The sequence below is a fragment of the Lithobates pipiens genome, unplaced genomic scaffold (assembly GCF_037356315.1).
Source record: "Lithobates pipiens isolate NorthernLeopardFrog02 unplaced genomic scaffold, aLitPip1_a1.2 Scaffold_22, whole genome shotgun sequence".
Classification (NCBI taxonomy): Eukaryota; Metazoa; Chordata; class Amphibia; order Anura; family Ranidae; genus Lithobates; species Lithobates pipiens.
Genome location: NW_027507784.1, coordinates 207,466,819 through 207,485,156, shown reverse-complemented (window position 1 = coordinate 207,485,156; position 18,338 = coordinate 207,466,819). Strand labels below are relative to the sequence as shown.

The following is an 18,338-nucleotide window of genomic DNA, read 5'->3' as shown; positions in this document are numbered from 1 at the left end:
GGCCGCAAGGCAGTATTCCAACATGATAATGATGCCAAACGCACCTCCAAGATGACCACTTCCTTTCTAAAGAAACTGAGGGTAAAGGTGATGGACTGCCCAAGCATGTCTCCAGACCTAAACCCTATTGAGCATCTGTGGGGCATCCTCAAACAGAAGGTGGAGGAGTGGAAGAGGACTCCAGTGGCAACCTGTGAAGCTCTGATGAACTCCGTGCCCAAGTGGGTTAAGGCAGTGATGGAAAATAATGGTGGCCGATCACAATATTGACACTTTGGGCCCAATTTCAACATTTTCACTTAGGGGTGTACACACTTTTGTTACCAGCGGTTTAGACATTGATGGCTGTGTGCTGAGATATTTTGAGGGGACAGTAAATGTACACTGTTATACAAGCTGTACACTCACTACTCCACATTGTAGCAAAGTCTCATTTCTTCAGTGTTGTCACCTGAAAAGATATAATAAAATATTTACAAAAATGTGAGGGGCGTACTCACTTTTGTGAGATGCTGTATGTGCGGTCCGCAATGGGTTAAAGTGGCACATTAGTCAGAAAATTAAGTCCTGCTAAATCACTTCAGGCTGGCCCCTTTTGGAGGTATATCTATGTAAAACATTGAAAATAAGTGCCTATACTGTTTAAAATCCAGTAACACACGGTCTTACCCTGTTCTGCACAGGCGCAGTTGCTCTCTAATATTTGGCACTGTGCCAAATTTGTAGAGGCTGATCTGCTGACAGCCTAAAGATTTGTAGTCCTCAGGGCTTAAGCAAAATAGCAGTCTCCAGCAAGAAGAAAACAGAACCAATGCTGGAGGAAATGTACAGCACACACTCATTTTGGAAGCATAACTATCAATGTGGAGTGTATGTTTCTTGCTAAGAATGGTTGAATATTGAATGATTATTCAAAAGGTGCAATTTTCTAATGTTCAGAATTTGACAAGTGTATGGCTGGGCCTCACCTTGCATATGCAGTTTTTCATTAATAAAATCATTTTGATTTGATGCCTACTTTAATTGTATTTTACCTGGAAGCAATATAATTTACTGTATCTACATAAATGTATGAGATCAGAGGAAAGATATTTAAACTAAATGTATCATTAATTGCTATACGAATGTGCAAGAGATTTTTTTGTATTGCCTTCTGGGTAATTAACTGCAGTGCTGGTATTATCATTCTATGAGTAGAGACGTAGACATATACAATACTAATAGATTTTAGTCTTGTAAAGCTGAAAGCTGGATTGTAAAAGCTGAGCCAAAACTCCTGTGTCATTTTTTTAGGAATGTTTGCAAGAAAGTAGACTTTAGTTTTATAAATATGAAGAATCTGTAAAGTATGTATAAATGCTACTAAAAAAAAAAAAGTGCAGTATATTTATTGTGAAATGTTGCTTGTCCTGCAAAAACATGCTGGGCTATGTTGGGTTACCCTCCCTAGAAATAATTCAGTGGTTTCAAGCAGCATACTAGCTCCTTGTTTATGCTCTGAGCCATTTTATTCCACTAGAGTGCATTGTTGGCGGACAGATGACTTGTTTTTCATTGAGCTACCTGTCTCTTAATTTCTTTTTACTATAATATTTCTTTATTATGATAATTATATTAACATTAGGTTTTAAATGAATATAATATACACACTGATTTATGTAGTATTAGATTTAGAAAGTTAGGAAACGTATGTTGTATATGTTAAAATAGGTTTTCACACAGTTTTTGGTCACTTTTCAGGGATATCACCCCCCCCCCCCCCACCCCACCCTTGTGCGAGGAGAGGGGGTAGCCAGGTCTCATCAAAAGCCTCTGCTTTCTGTAGGACTATAAATCTCAGAGATACTATAAGACAAACCATCCTTTTTAGGAGAAGGTGGGGGCTGAATTTAGGAGTAGAAAGCTAGTAACAGAGCGATTTCGCAGCAGACACTCACTCCACGAGAATTTGAAGACATTGCTGCCACATCTACATACACACACACACATCTGAACCAATCTTCATCTTAAGAATATACAATTATTAATGACATTCTATACTGTGATATTGTTCTTGTAATATTTTGCTATTTTTATTAATACATTTTTAAGCTTTTACACAAGAACTGAACGGACTCTCTTGGAACTTTCCTTATCAATATGAATTATTGAAATATTGATATTATTACTGTAAAAATGGGTTTAAAAAAAAAGGAAACCCATGATATTGCCAATTTTTCAAGGCTGCAGGAACACTTCACCTCTAAAGTACATTTAGGTACTAACTAAATACTATTTTGTTGCTAATGTATCTAAACTGTGCATTATAATCAATTGCCATTTTTTTTTTATAGAGAACATGAAGATTTGGATTCTCATCTTAAGAAATAAGACATTAGTGTTGTATAGTTGTCTGAAACAATGACAAAATAATTTCTGCATTGTGCATTCAAGCTCCCATTGGCTAATGAAGCAAAACCAAAAAAAACGATTCCTCGTCTGGGGCATGCAAATAATTATTCAAAAAGGTGGGGACCATTGGTGATTTTGAAATGTTATTTTTACATTAGTCCAGACACTGACAGACTTACAAGTAGCAATATGCCATTTTGTCCACTTAGTGAACTGCTCTATGAACAAGTGTTCTTGTTTGTTAATATAATTATACAGTGAATCGTTATATCAGTATAACTCCAACACAGTATCATCACAACCTTTAATAAAATGTAACATTCAAATTTAACAGTAAAATGTGAGAAATACAATAAAAAATATAAAGTATTTATTTCAATTATATGAATTGTATTGCTATTGTAGTTCAAACAACAGTGGTCATGGTAACTTTAATTTAGCTAAGAGATGAAAAAAAAAAACCAGGGCATTTTTTGGTTAATTTTGCACTATTCTTGTCCTTTAAGCAGTAACTGCTTGCACTATGACAGATGCAGCCACCAATCATACAGTTAGAGGTAGGATGGCTTAAACATTTGTCATAAAATAATTTACTAAAGAATACAGACAATTGAATAAACCTATTTGTTTTTGCATCAATGTTTACCTAAAAGTTAATGGGTTTTATTCTGCTTCTTTCATATGATTTTGCCTTTAGGCCCTTTCACACGGACTGTCCGATCAGGCCCGCCTGTCAGTTTTTCAGGCGGACTTGATTGGACCCTCCAGTCTCTTCTATGGAGCGGCGGATGACAGCGGACAAGTGTTCGCTGACACATGCTGCCATCCGATCGGATCCTACCCGCCAAAAACAAAAAGATGCTCCTATTCCCCATCCATCAGGTGGATTGGTTGGGATTGGATGGAAACGGACAGGTGGTCTGTTTCCATTTGATTCTCCTATAGAGGAGAGCGGTACGATGTCCGTGTCCGCTCTGCATAGCGGAGCGGACATGCTCTTCTTTTTTGCCTGCTCAGCGGGGATCAGCAGAGAGACTTAGCGTAGGCACCCAGGGTGAAAGGAGCCTTACGGATAATGTTCATATGACTGTTTAAGTACATAAAAAAAAACTACTATAAAAATAAATGTTTATTACTCTCATTCCCCATCAGCTAACTTTCTAGTATTTTTTTTTTTTTTTTTTGTAGTGTGTATTAACACACTAGAAATAATTTAAAGTTGCATAAGTTATTTCAGTTGTTTTATGTTATTTGATCAATCTACAGTATTTTTTCATCTTAATATTACATTTTTTTCTTTACGAGTTTGTATTTTTTGCCACACAGTGTTATTTTATCCTTACTGAAAATAGCTCTTTGTCTGCTCTCCTCAATGAATAAAATTGTTATTTTAGGATGCAACACCCCCATTTAAAAAATTTTGGGGATTTACTTGCACATAAAAAATGCCATAGCTTCTATGCAGCAAATATAGCAGGTCCTTGTGATAAAACATTTAGTAATTAGAAGAAATAATTTTGTAAAATGAGAAAAGAACATAGTAATTGAAAACTGCGTGCGTTATGCTTTTTATGCTTGAGTATCTTTGTTTTAGCTTACAATGACATTAAATTAGGAAGTCATGATCCAGAAAACAACAGAACTGTTTATAAAATTCTGAAACTGATGTCTTATGTTTTTAAATTGCTCACAATTCCTACAATTTGCATATTTGAGACCTGTTTATAATTGTGTAGTCTTTGGGACTACCATCTATGCTTTTGTATCTAAAAAGCCACTGAACTACAACTAGGACAGGAATTCAGAATTGTTTCAGGTTCATTACTTACTAGATAGTAAGCTAGAATTAGGATGACAGCTGTGAACCTTTAAACACCATCTGAGAAGTAACAGCTCCTGTATTCCAACCCTTACAGGTTTGTTTTAAAGCTGAATTCCAGGAATTCAGCTTATTTATAAAATTAAGGTACACTATGAGTTAAGTCCAAAGAGCTGCTTCACGTCTCTTGGGTTTATCTCTATTATTTACATCTGACAGTTTTATAGCACTTGTGGAAGATGACTAAACTGCATTACTATAAGCCCAATGCCGATGTTTCAGATCTAAGCATCTTCAACATTAGAGTTGGTGCAGTTGCTATGCCTGCACCTCCCCTCCTCCTGCCCAATCACCGAAGCCTTTGCATTATTTGAACTCATTCACAAAATACAAAGGCTTCCCTCAATGGGCAGCAGTGGGGAGGGGAGGGCACAGATGCTCTGCGTGCCTCTCTCACACAACCCTGGGTGTCAGTGTATGCTCAACAGAAACATAAACCTGTATGATTTAAACAGAGATAAGTTCAGGAGATGTAATGTACCACTTTGGACTCAGTGTGCCTACACTTTTTACAAAGTGGCTTTATTCCTGGAATTCAGCTTTAAATATGTTCTGGATTGCTTATCTTACTTATTCTCAATATATTTTAACAAGACAACTATATTCTAGTGTAATCCTTTTTGTGAATACAATCACCAGTTTATTAACAAGTGCTTCACTATAATTTTCTACACAAAAAAACTGGCATTATTCTTTTATTTCCAGTTAAAAACTAGAGAGGGAACTCTTCTAAAATTAGTGAGATTGCCTTTTTGTTTGTGCCAAATCTTAGCAGATATACTGTATATATTTTTTTTCTGCCTTAACTGCGTATGTTTATTCACTGTTTATACTTTGTCTTAATGACTTTAATACATTGAAACAAAACTAGGCATTATCATCAAAATCAGCAATGAATAAAAATAATTATTTAACAGTTGTTAAAAATACCCCCAGGTCCACTGTCCATCGTTTAAGCCTACTTTACACAAACACTGCATTCTCCAAGACAAGTTTATGCAAAAAAATTATACTTCAGTAGCAAACAATATATTTCTGTATAATTCTCAGATCATTGGCGGCTCTGTTCTGTGCGGTTATACAGTAGGTCTTCTATATACAGATCACGTAAGGGGTGTGGCAGTAATTTTCCATAGTTCCTGTCAAACCAAAAATAAAATAAGTTTAATCAATAGCTTTACGTATATTATTGTACTTGTTGATATACTTCTCTTTAAGAATAAAGCTGGATTCTCAGCTACTAAATCCACAGCTAAAAGATACATACTGTATAGCAACACAAAAATACATTTTACACTGTACTCTGATATTGTCCTAGTTAAACAAAGCTTAACTCTATAGTAATAATAATATAATCAATGCTCTGGATATGCTAATTCTGAATATATTAGGTTCTATCACTAGTAAAACAGATACTAAAGCCTGGTACATACTAGGGTTTGTTTTTTGTTCAACCCAGTGGGCTCAAAAACGAAAGCGCTCAGGAGGAGCTGCTCTACTAACAATACAATGTTAGCACAACAGTCTCTTCTGCTGAGCTATTGTGTTCTGACAGGGGTACAGTCCCCCCGTCAGAAAACCCCAGTCAGAGACCCGATTGGATGCTGATCAGCAGACCTTTTTCGGTAATGCCCCTTCGACAGAAGCCGGCCAAGTGGCTGTCTTCTGACGGAACAGCTGCTGTACACACTCATTTACTAAGAGACATATCAGTCTGCATGTCACACCACTTCCTCAAACTGAACCTACCCAAAACACAGCTCATAATATTTCCTCCCCCACGTGCCCCTTCTCCTGACTTCTCTGTCAAAATGGATGGCACAACCATCAGCCCGTCCCCGCCAGGGTGCAAGGTGTTATTCTGGACTCTGAATTTTCATTTTGGCTCAACATACAATCACTTTCCAAAGCTTGCTGCCTCAACCTCCGTGAAATCTCCAAAATACGTCCATTCCTAACCAATGAAACCACAACACTCCTAATTCACTCCCTGGTTATCTCTGGCCTTGATTACTGCAACTCCCTTCTCATTGGCTTACCTTTAAATAGGCCTATTTAGTCCATCATAAATGCTGCTGCCAGACTCATCCACCTTACAAACCATTCAACGTCTGCTAAAACTTTCTGCCAATCCCTCCAGTGGCTGCCACTCACCTAACAAATAAAATTTATAATACTAACAATAACTTACAAAGTCATCCACAACTCGGCCCCCAGCTATATCACTAAACTAGTCTCAAAATACCAACCAAATCATTCTCTTCATTCCTCCCTCGTCACATCCTCTCATGCTCGCCTCCAGGACTTCCCCCGAGCCTCTCCGATCCTTTGAATTCCTACGCCAATCAGTCTGACTATCTCCAACTCTATCCAATTTTAGGCAATCCCTGAAAACGTCTCTTCAGAGAAGCCTATCCTGCCTATTCCCTTTTTTATGACCTGACCCTTCCTTTTAGATTGTAAGCTCTAACGAGCAGGGCCCTCTGATTCCTCATGTATTGAATTGTATTGTAACTGTACTGTTTGCCCTAACATTGTAAAGCACCGTGCAAACTATATAAATCTTGTATAATGATAATAATAATACACACAGGCCGAATGTCGGCCAGTTTCTTTTGAACTGGTGGATGGCACCCGACATGTGTATACTAGGCTTTAGGGATGAGATTTGTGTTTGAGTCTAACATGAGTTAGGAGCAAACCCAGCCCGTTCAAGGATCTAGCAAAGTAATGCGTGATTTTGCCACAATAATCAACTACCTATATTGCACTTCCTGGCCTTTGAAATTACATTAGATTGCTTATAAGGGACAACAAGAGAAAATTTTAATAATTCAACCTTCTCCAGTAGGTCTTGTAGGCACCAACTGGTTTTAGATGTAAACTCTTAAGTTGGCCATAGACGGTTCTAATCTATGATGGTTCAGTAGGCAGAATGTACCCAAACTGATCAATGAGATTGGGTACAAAAAGTCTGTCGGATTTCACATGCAATTATGACTGCAAGTAGTAGTCACTGTAAATGCCCCCTCCTCTCGTGCCGGGAGAACACAATGGCTCAGCGGAAGGGATTCCTTCATTAACACTGACTGCCCGTGGTTGCAGGAAAGAAAATTGCTCCATCTATGGCCCGCTTAACTGAATGTTTAATGCTGACAGGGAGTTTACTGATGGCCCTGCATTGTATATAGTTATATAATTTGTTAGGTTTGAAAAAAGAAAAAAAAAGAAAGAATAAATAAATAGGAAACCTTCATATACACAATCCATCTACCACAGTTAATCCAGAGGAAGGAAAAAAAACTAGAAATCATGATCCAATTTGCTCCAAAGAGGGAAAAACCTTTATTCCTGATCCCCCAAGCAATTGGATATTCCCATAATCAACAATCTCTGGTGGTATAACCTATAATGCCCCGTACACACGATCGGATTTCCAACAACAAATGTTGGATGTGAGCTTGTTGTCAGAAAGTCTGACCGTGTGCATGTTCCATTGAACATTTGCTATCAGAATTTCCACAAATGTTTGAGAGCAGGTTCTCAAATTTTCCGCCAACAAAACTTGTCAGAATTTCCGATCGTGTGTACACCAGTCCGTCACACAAAAGTTCATGCATGCTCGGAATCAAGCAGAAGAAGCCGCACTGGCTATTGAACTTCCTTTTTCTCGGCTCGTCGTATGTTTTGTGCATCATCGCATTCTCATGCTTGGAATTTTGAGCCAACACTTGTGACCGTGTGTATGCAAGACAAGTTTGAGCCAACATCCTTTGGAAAAAAAATCCACCGTTTTGTTGTCGGAAATTGTGTGTATGGGGCTTTAGTGTTAATATCCAGTTATATTTTGCCCATTTAGGAATATATTCAGCTCATTTTTAAAACAATCTCGCAAACTGGCCAGAACTAGCTTTTGAGCTGTTTCTGTTGGCTCAGAAGAAGACACTGTGGGGAGCAGTTGCATGGAAGGAGGCGCCTGTAAGAGTGAGGGATAGAATAACTACATACACTTGATTGGAACCCTAGGGTAAAAACAAGATTTTACCCTTGCATTGCAGGGTAAAAGGAAAGTTCCCTGGTTCAGCTTTAATGCTGCTAATGTTCTGCAGGTTCCTATCAACGTGCACTACAGTGATAACAGGCCTCAATGGGTTTTTCACAGGGCATATTTCAGAATTGTTGCGGGTTGCAATTGTGTTTTTTTTTTAACAGGCTTTTTTTCTAGATAACAGCAATGGAACATGCCTGTGCATCAGCACAGAAGCTTATAGTCTGCTTTGGCTCGGTGACAGGGTGATTTACAGGCAGGAGATTGTGGGAGACAGGGGCAGAATGCTGTCACCCCCATAACCCAAAGTGCTCAAAGTCCTTTATTTCAGTATCACTAGCTGATCTTTTTTGGGGGGGTAAAACTAACCATTAAAATAAAAATGGACTTTGCAGTTTATCTCACCATGTTAATGCTTACATGAGATTTAAGTGGCTGGGTGTACATCTACTGTATCAACAACAAAAACCTTCAGCGCTAGAACGGACAGTCATAAGAAGATCATTATCATGTCAAAATCAAGGCTAAAATTCATCTAGAACCCAGCACAGCTGTTTACTTCTGAAGCAAAGTTCACACAAAATATATACAAAAAACAGCGTTCAATAGGACCAGACGAAAATAAAGGAATGATAAATGTTAATTTTATAAAATACACAGAAAATGTAAAATTCACAACAATCCGATGAGAAGGGTTTAAAAGAAATGAATGTTTAGTCAAATGCAGTAAACTTCATCCTTGGGATATAGCAAAAATAATAACAGTACCACCTTAGATCCTGAAGACAAGGGGTTAACCATGATGTGTAGGTATAACAAATCCCGGTCTGGAGGTGGAGGGCTCAATACTTCAGACTGCTGAGACAGATGGTGGCAAGGAAACACCACTCTCACTTCTGCAGCCGCTGACCTGATGGCAAAGTAAGATGATACACTATCCCAAGGGACGAATCTGTGGCCAACAACACTGCAGCACCTCATCGGCTGACACCAAACTGGCGTCCTGGGTAATGCTCCATGTGGCGGAAGGGGAACCCCCGAGACCCAGAAGACAAGGTCAACTTTCAATCGGGAAAGGGACTCTGCGGTACGCAAGCTCAGTAAGTTGCCGTGGCGACAATGACTGCCATTTTTGAGTGCTTGCGCTTTGTCAAAGTCACGGAAGCCACCGGCAGGACGGAATATAAAGGCAAAACAAATGCCAGGGAAGGGAGGATTGATGGGTGTCTATAATGTTAATCCCTCGTTTACACACATAATGCACTACAATCACAGAGGCACATTTAATAATGCTGACACACAAAACACAGCAAAAAGATGGAGAAAAAAAAGGGTGAGGCTGAAAAGGATTTTGTATATAAATATGGATATATCTTATAATACCAATAATTATGAAGTATGCCTCTAAATAAATTAGTATACATAGCTAAACTATTATAAATCAGGACTAAAAAACAATAGTAAAATCACCCTAGAATGAAATCATAATATCGAATGATAAAAAAACATAGAATTGAATAATAGAAAAACTGCATGTGTAATACCATATTGACTAAACAAAAATAAAGATAAGGACAGTGGTAGCTTTAAATTCAAAAAGTACAAAATTATATAATGTCCTGGATTGCACTGAATTACACCAAGGACGTCAATTTCCTCAATCATACTCTCAAGTGAAAGAGAACCCAAACGATAAATCCAAAAGGTCTCCCTTCGGCAGAGAAGGGAGAACCTTTCGTTATCAGTGAGGGTATCCCTGGGTATGGCCTCTAATGCACGTACCTCTATATGGCTAAAGTCTTTGTTATGTACCTGACAACAATGACGCGGGATGCTATGTTTAACGCAACCCTTCTTGGTCAATCTACGATGTTCTCCCACTCTAGTACGCAGGGTGTGTATTGTGCGCCCCAGATAGAGCATACCGCATGAACAATGTAAAACATATACCACAAACTCTGTCGAACAAGTAATGAATTGTTTAATTTTAAAGGACTCTCCTTTCTTAGTAATTATCTCAGAGCAACCATGTGGGATTGATTAGCAAGTGAGACATCCTCTCTTGAGGCATTGAAAAATCCCAATCCTATTATCAAAGTATGTTCTGATGTCAAAAAGGGGTCCTCTCTTGGATTTTGTCATCTTGCTGGGGGCATTGATATTTTTAACTGTGCGGGAACGTCTAAACGTCACTTGTGGCTTAGGAGGGAGTACCGGGCCAGGACATAATCAAGTTTAACCACTTAAGGACCACCGTCTTGCCAATGTACGTCATCACAATGGCACAGGCAGGCACAAGCACGTACATGTACGTGCCTGCCTTCCAGCGGGTTGGAGGTCCGATCGGACCCCCTCCCGCTGGATATGGCGGTCCGTTTCCCTCCGGGAGCGATCCGTGATGAGGGGATGGCCGTTGGTTTCTGGCCACCCCCTCTCGATCGCTCCTGGCCAATGACGAACCTCCTCCCACTGTGTATTGTTTACACAGGAAGGAGGAAGTGATGTCATTCTCCTCGGGGCGGTCTTTTTGACCGGACTACGAGGAGAAGACTAAAAGTAAGTGTGCACCAACACTACACTGACATGTAGGCACACACAGGCACACAAACCCCCCCCCCCCCCCCGATCGCCCCCCCTCCCCCCCAGTCACAGTGTCACTGATTGCATTGATCATTTCTTTACTGATCAATGCATTCAGTGTCAGTTGTAAAAGTAAAAACTGTCAGGGCAGTTAGTGTTAGGTCCAGGGTAGCCCCCTATCACCCCCCAATAAAGATTTAACCCCCTGATTGCCCCTAGAGTTAACCCTTTCACCCCCTTTTGCCAGTGTCACTAAGCGATCATTTTTCTGATCGTGGCATCAGTGTCGCTACTGTCGCTAGGTAGCTAGTTATTTTTTTAGGTTCACCGCCAGGTTTTTATATCGCTAGGTACCCCGATATACTACCCAATAATGGTTTTAACATCCTGATTGCCCCTAGTTAACCCTTTCACCCCCTTTTGCCAGTGTCACTAAGCGATCATTTTTCTGATCGCTACATCAGTGTCGATACTGTCGCTAGGTAGCTAGTTATTTTTTTAGGTTCACTGCCAGGTTTTTATAGCGCTAGGTACCCCGATATACTACCCAATAATGGTTTTAACATCCTGATTGCCCCTAGTTAACCCTTTCACCCCCTTTTGCCAGTGTCACTAAGCGATCATTTTTCTGATCGCTGCATCAGTGTCGCTACTGTCGCTAGATGGCTAGTTATTTTTTTAGGTTCACCGCCAGGTTTTTATAGCGCTAGGTACCCCGATATACTACCCAATAATGGTTTTAACCCCCTGATTGCCCCTAGTTAACCCTTTCACCCCCTTTTGCCACTGTCACTAAGCGATCATTTTTCTGATCGCTGCATCAGTGTCGCTACTGTCGCTAGGTAGCTAGTTATTTTTTTAGGTTCACCGCCAGGTTTTTATATCGCTAGGTACCCCGATATACTACCCAATAATGGTTTTAACATCCTGATTGCCCCTAGTTAACCCTTTCACCCCCTTTTGCCACTGTCACTAAGCGATAATTTTTCTGATCGCTGCATCAGTGTCGCTACTGTCGCTAGGTAGCTAGTTATTTTTTTAGGTTCACTGCCAGGTTTTTATAGCGCTAGGTACCCTGATATACTACCCAATAATGGTTTTAACATCCTGATTGCCCCTAGTTAACCCTTTCACCCCCTTTTGCCAGTGTCACTAAGCGATCATTTTTCTGATCGCTGCATCAGTGTCGCTACTGTCGCTAGGTAGCTAGTTATTTTTTTAGGTTCACCGCCAGGTTTTTATATCGCTAGGTACCCCGATATACTACCCAATAATGTTTTTAACATCCTGATTGCCCCTAGTTAACCCTTTCACCCCCTTTTGCCAGTGTCACTAAGCGATCATTTTTCTGATCTCTGCATTAGTGTCGCTACTGTCGCTAGGTAGCTAGTTATTTTTTTAGGTTCGCCGCCAGGTTTTTATATCGCTAGGTACCCCGATATACTACCCAATAATGGTTTTAACATCCTGATTGCCCCTAGTTAACCCTTTCACCCCCTTTTGCCACTGTCACTAAGCGATCATTTTTCTGATCGCTGCATCAGTGTCGCTACTGTCGCTAGGTAGCTAGTTATTTTTTTAGGTTCACCGCCAGGTTTTTATAGCGCTAGGTACCCCGATATACTACCCAATAATGGTTTTAACATCCTGATTGCCCCTAGTTAACCCTTTCACCCCCTTTTGCCAGTGTCACTAAGCGATCATTTTTCTGATCGCTGCATCAGTGTCGCTACTGTCGCTAGGTAGCTAGTTATTTTTTTAGGTTCACCGCCAGGTTTTTATAGCGCTAGGTACCCCGATATACTACCCAATAATGGTTTTAACATCCTGATTGCCCCTAGTTAACCCTTTCACCCCCTTTTGCCAGTGTCACTAAGCGATCATTTTTCTGATCGCTGCATCAGTGTCGCTACTGTCGCTAGGTAGCTAGTTATTTTTTTAGGTTCACCGCCAGGTTTTTATAGCGCTAGGTACCCCGATATACTACCCAATAATGTTTTTAACATCCTGATTGCCCCTAGTTAACCCTTTCACCCCCTTTTTCCAGTGTCACTAAGCGATCATTTTTCTGATCGCTGCATCAGTGTCACTACTGCCGATAGATAGCTAGTTATTTTTTTAGGTTCACCGCCAGGTTTTTATAGCGCTAGGTACCCCGATATACTACCCAATAATGGTTTTAACCCCCTGATTGCCCCTAGTTAACCCTTTCACCCCCTTTTGCCACTGTCACTAAGCGATCATTTTTCTGATCGCTGCATTAGTGTCGCTACTGTCGCTAGGTAGCTAGTTATTTTTTTAGGTTCACCGCCAGGTTTTCATATCGCTAGGTACCCCGATATACTACCCAATAATGGTTTTAACCCCCTGATTGCCCCTAGTTAACCCTTTCACCAGCGATCACAGTATAAGTGTCACTGGTGACGCTGGTTAGCCAGTTAGTTATTTAGGTTCCCCGACAGGTTTTTATATAGCGCCAGGGACCCCCATATACTACCTAATAAAAATTTGAACCCCCTGATTGCCCCTAGTTAACCCTTTCACCACTGATCACCGTATAAGTGTTACGGGTGACTCTGGTTAGTTTGCTTTTTATAGCATCAGGGCACCCACCATTTATTACCCAATAAAGGTTTAACCCCCTGATCACCCGGCGGGTGATATCAATTAGGTTTTAGGGTCAGGGTCTGCGTCGCCCCAGGCAGCGCTAGGTTAGTGCCAGTACCGCTAACACCCACGCGCAAAGTATACACCTCCCGTAGTGGTATAGAATCTGAACAGATCAATATCTGATCAGATCTATACTAGCGTCCCCAGCAGTTCAGGGTTCCAAAAAAACGCATTGTTAGCGGGATCAGCCCAGATACCTGCTAGCACCTGCGTTTTGCCCCTCTGCCCAGCCCACCCAAGTGCAGTATCGATCGATCACTGTCACTTACAAAACACTAAACACATAACTGCAGCGATCGCAGAGTCAGGCCTGATCCCTGCGATCGCTAACAGTTTTTTTGGTAGCATTTTATATTTAAATCCGGAAGGCAGTGCTTGGTTTTCGGGGTCCCGTACGTGGCTAGGCTCCCAAAAAGTCCCCCATATGTGGTATCCCCGTACTCGGGAGAAGCAGCAGAATTTATTTTGGGGTGTAATTTGACTTATGCCCATAGCATGTGTGAGCAATATATCATTTAGTGACAACTTTGTGCAAAAAAAAAAAAGTTTGTAATATTCCCGCAACTTTTGGAAAAATTTAAAATATTCCATGGACTCAACATGCCTCTCAGTAAATAGCTTGGGGTGTCTACTTTCCAAAATGGGGTCATTTTGGGGGGTTTTGTGCTATTTTGGCATTTTATGGCCTTCGAAACTGTGATAGGTAGTGAGGAGTTAAATCAAAAATTTGCACCCTTAGAAATCCTGAAGGTGGTGATTGGTTTTCGGGGTGCCGTGCGCGACTAGACTCCCAAAAAGTCCCACACATGTGGTATCCCCATACTCGGGAGAAGTAGCGGAATATATTTTGGGGTGCAATTCCACATATAACCATGGCATGTGTGAGCAATATATCATTTAGTGACAACTTTTTGTAAAAAATAATGTATTTTTTATTTTTTGTCATTATTCAATCCCTTGGGACAAAAAAAAAATATTCAATGGTCTCAACATGGCCCTCAGCAAATAGCTTGGGGTGTCTACTTTCCAAAATGGGGTCATTTAGGGGGGTTTTGTGCCATCTTGGCATTTTATGGCCTTCAAAACTGTGATAGGTAGTGAGGAGTAAAATAAAAAATGTATGCCCTTAGAAATCCTGAAGGCGGTGCTTGAATTTCGGGGTCCCGTACGCGGCTAGGCTCCCAAAAAGTCCCACACATGTGGTATCCCCGTACTCAGGAGAAGCAGCAGAATGTATTTTGGGGTGTCATTTCACATATGCCCATAGCATGTGTGAGCAATATATCATTTAGTGACAACTTTGTGCAAAAAAAAAAAAAGTTTGTAATATTCCTGCAACTTGTGGCAAAATATAAAATATTCCATGGACTCAACATGCCTCTCAGTAAATAGCTTGGGGTGTCTTCTTTCCGAAATGGGGTCATTTTGGGGGGCTTTGTGCTATTTTGGCATTTTATGGCCTTCGAAACTGTCATAGGTAGTGAGGAGTTAAATCAAAAATTTGCACCCTTAGAAATCCTGAAGGTGGTGATTGGTTTTCGGGGTGCCGTGCGCAACTAGACTCCCAAAAAGCCCCACACAAGTGGTATCCCCATACTCGGGAGAAGTAGCGGAATATATTTTGGGGTGCAATTCCACATATAACCATGGCATGTGTGAGCAATATATCATTTATATCATTGCTCCCTGTTGGTGGTTTGCATGTGGATTTTGTGAACACAAGTGGAATTTTGAACTAAAGTGGAGAGTTAATAACCAGGAGTTGTGCTTTTGACTGCTTCTGCTTGCAAGTGTTGTTTTTGGGGGTGTTTTTATCTATTTTTTCCCTCCTTTATTTGCTAGCAGTTTTTAAAAGTCCTTTTTTCTGACACTTTTTAATCAGCATTTTTTTTTTTCCTCTTTCTTCCTGCTAATTGAGGGGAGGGGTTAATTGTTCACAGGTGTATAAAGGTAGATTTACAAGCTCCCCAAGGAGCTTGCTCCCTGTTGGTGGTTTGCATGTGGATTTTGTGAACACAAGTGGAATTTTGAACTAAAGTGGAGAGTTAATAACCAGGAGTTGTGCTTTTGACTGCTTCTGCTTGCAAGTGTTGTTTTTGGGGGTGTTTTTATCTATTTTTTTCCCTCCTTTATTTGCTAGCAGTTTTTAAAAGTCCTTTTTTCTGACACTTTTTAATCAGCATTTTTTTTCCTCTTTCTTCCTGCTAATTGAGGGGAGGGGTTAATTGTTCACAGGTGTATAAAGGTAGATTTACAAGCTCCCCAAGGAGCTTGCTCCCTGTTGGTGGTTTGCATGTGGATTTTGTGAACACAAGTGGAATTTTGAACTAAAGTGGAGAGTTAATAACCAGGAGTTGTGCTTTTGACTGCTTCTGCTTGCAAGTGTTGTTTTTGGGGGTGTTTTTATCTATTTTTTTCCCTCCTTTATTTGCTAGCAGTTTTTAAAAGTCCTTTTTTCTGACACTTTTTAATCAGCATTTTTTTTTTCCTCTTTCTTCCTGCTAATTGAGGGGAGGGGTTAATTGTTCACAGGTGTATAAAGGTAGATTTACAAGCTCCCCAAGGAGCTTGCTCCCTGTTGGTGGTTTGCATGTGGATTTTGTGAACACAAGTGGAATTTTGAACTAAAGTGGAGAGTTAATAACCAGGAGTTGTGCTTTTGACTGCTTCTGCTTGCAAGTGTTGTTTTTGGGGGTGTTTTTATCTATTTTTTTCCCTCCTTTATTTGCTAGCAGTTTTTAAAAGTCCTTTTTTCTGACACTTTTTAATCAGCATTTTTTTTTTCCTCTTTCTTCCTGCTAATTGAGGGGAGGGGTTAATTGTTCACAGGTGTATAAAGGTAGATTTACAAGCTCCCCAAGGAGCTTGCTCCCTGTTGGTGGTTTGCATGTGGATTTTGTGAACACAAGTGGAATTTTGAACTAAAGTGGAGAGTTAATAACCAGGAGTTGTGCTTTTGACTGCTTCTGCTTGCAAGTGTTGTTTTTGGGGGTGTTTTTATCTATTTTTTCCCTCCTTTATTTGCTAGCAGTTTTTAAAAGTCCTTTTTTCTGACACTTTTTAATCAGCATTTTTTTTTCCTCTTTCTTCCTGCTAATTGAGGGGAGGGGTTAATTGTTCACAGGTGTATAAAGGTAGATTTACAAGCTCCCCAAGGAGCTTGCTCCCTGTTGGTGGTTTGCATGTGAATTTTGTGAACACAAGTGGAATTTTGAACTAAAGTGGAGAGTTAATAACCAGGAGTTGAAAACAGGAGTTAAGACAGGAGTCTTTAACCTGTAAGTAACATCTTAAACTTCATTTAAGTAATTGTATTGTAACTGGGAAATGAGTGCTAGCAGGGTTGAAGGTTTTGCTCAGTGCACAGTGTGCCACGTGTATGCAAAACTGGTGCAAGAGCTCCAGGATGCATACCGCTGTGACAGATGTGAGCAGGTTGCCCTTCTAGAAGCTCGCATTAGAGATCTGGAGGAGCAAGTTGCAACACTGGGCGGAAAGGTCAACCTTGAAAGGGGTCCTCTGCTCGCTGAGCAGGTGGTCAGTAGGGTTGATGTGGAGGGTGGAGGGGCAAGTCAGGATTATCACATAGGAAGATGGGTTAATGTAGTTAGAGGGAGTGGAAGGGGCTCGCAGAAAAGGAAGGCCAGTCCTGTGTTTGTGCATCAAAACAAATTTGCCGAGTTGGGTGAAAATGTGGAGGTGACAAACACAGAGGTGGCAGCCCTAGATGTCACTGCTCCCCCTAACAGCCGGGAGAGCAGCCCATCTAGTAGAGGAGGTGAGGGGAGTGCAGAAAGGCCTAGACAGTTGGTGGTTATAGGGGATTCTATAATCAGAAGGACTGATAGAATAATTTGTCGCCAGGATCGCCTCAACCGAATAGTTTGCTGTCTCCCTGGTGCTAGGGTTCGGCATGTGGTGGACCGGGTGGATAAATTACTGGGAGGGGCTGGGTATGACCCAGCAGTCTTGGTCCACGTTGGAACCAATGACCGTATACATGGAAGGTGGAGGCTCCTTAAGAATCAATTTAGAGAACTAGGCTGCAAGTTGAAGGGAAGGACCTCCAAGGTGATATTCTCTGAAATATTGCCTGTGCCATGCGCAACACAGGAAAGGCAGGGGGTGATTAGAGAGCTGAATGCATGGCTAAAGACCTGGTGTAGGGAGGAGGGATTTGGGTTTCTAGAGCACTGGGCTGACTTTTCATTGGGGTACAACCTATATGCTAATGATGGTTTGCACTTGAATGGAAGGGGGTCTGCTGTGCTGGGGAAGAGGTTTATGGGAAGGCTGTAAGAGTATTTAAACTGGGTTTGAGGGGGGAGGGTGAACCAGAAGTACATTGGGCAGACAGGTCAGTTAGGGGTCAGACATTAATGGAGGGTGGAATGGGGATAGATGGGGGGTGGGATATGGGAGGTGACAAGAAATTTCCCATGTTGCAAACAGCCATTGAAAACTATAGTGCAATTTGTACTACTAAAAATAATATGAAAAACACCAGAGCAAAATGTAATAATGCATTAAAGTGTTTGTTCACCAATGCCAGAAGTCTGCCAAGCAAAATAGGTGAGTTGGAACCTGTGGTGCATGAGGAGAGCTATGATGTAATCGGTATTGCTGAAACTTGGCTTCAATCCTCACATGACTGGGCTATTAATATTCCTGGCTATGCACTCTTTCGGAGAGACAGGGTAAAAAGGAAAGGTGGCGGGGTCTGTCTCTATGTGAGAAGTGATCTCAAAGCAAGTGTGAAAGAGGACCTGG

The 18,338-nt window shown here is 40.8% G+C and overlaps 1 protein-coding gene across 3 annotated transcripts in view; it reads right to left on the bottom strand.

Moving 5' to 3' along the window:
* Positions 1–2,045: 2,045 nt before the first annotated feature.
* METTL22 (methyltransferase 22, Kin17 lysine) overlaps positions 2,046–18,338 on the bottom strand; it is a 553,862-nt gene continuing 537,569 nt past the window's right edge. For all 3 annotated transcript variants that reach the window (XM_077448831.1, XM_077448832.1, XM_077448833.1), the window contains one exon: positions 2,046–5,409. In XM_077448831.1, the coding sequence (XP_077304957.1) occupies positions 5,374–5,409 (36 nt within the window). In that variant the 3' untranslated portion in view covers positions 2,046–5,373. The remainder of the gene's footprint in view (positions 5,410–18,338) is intronic.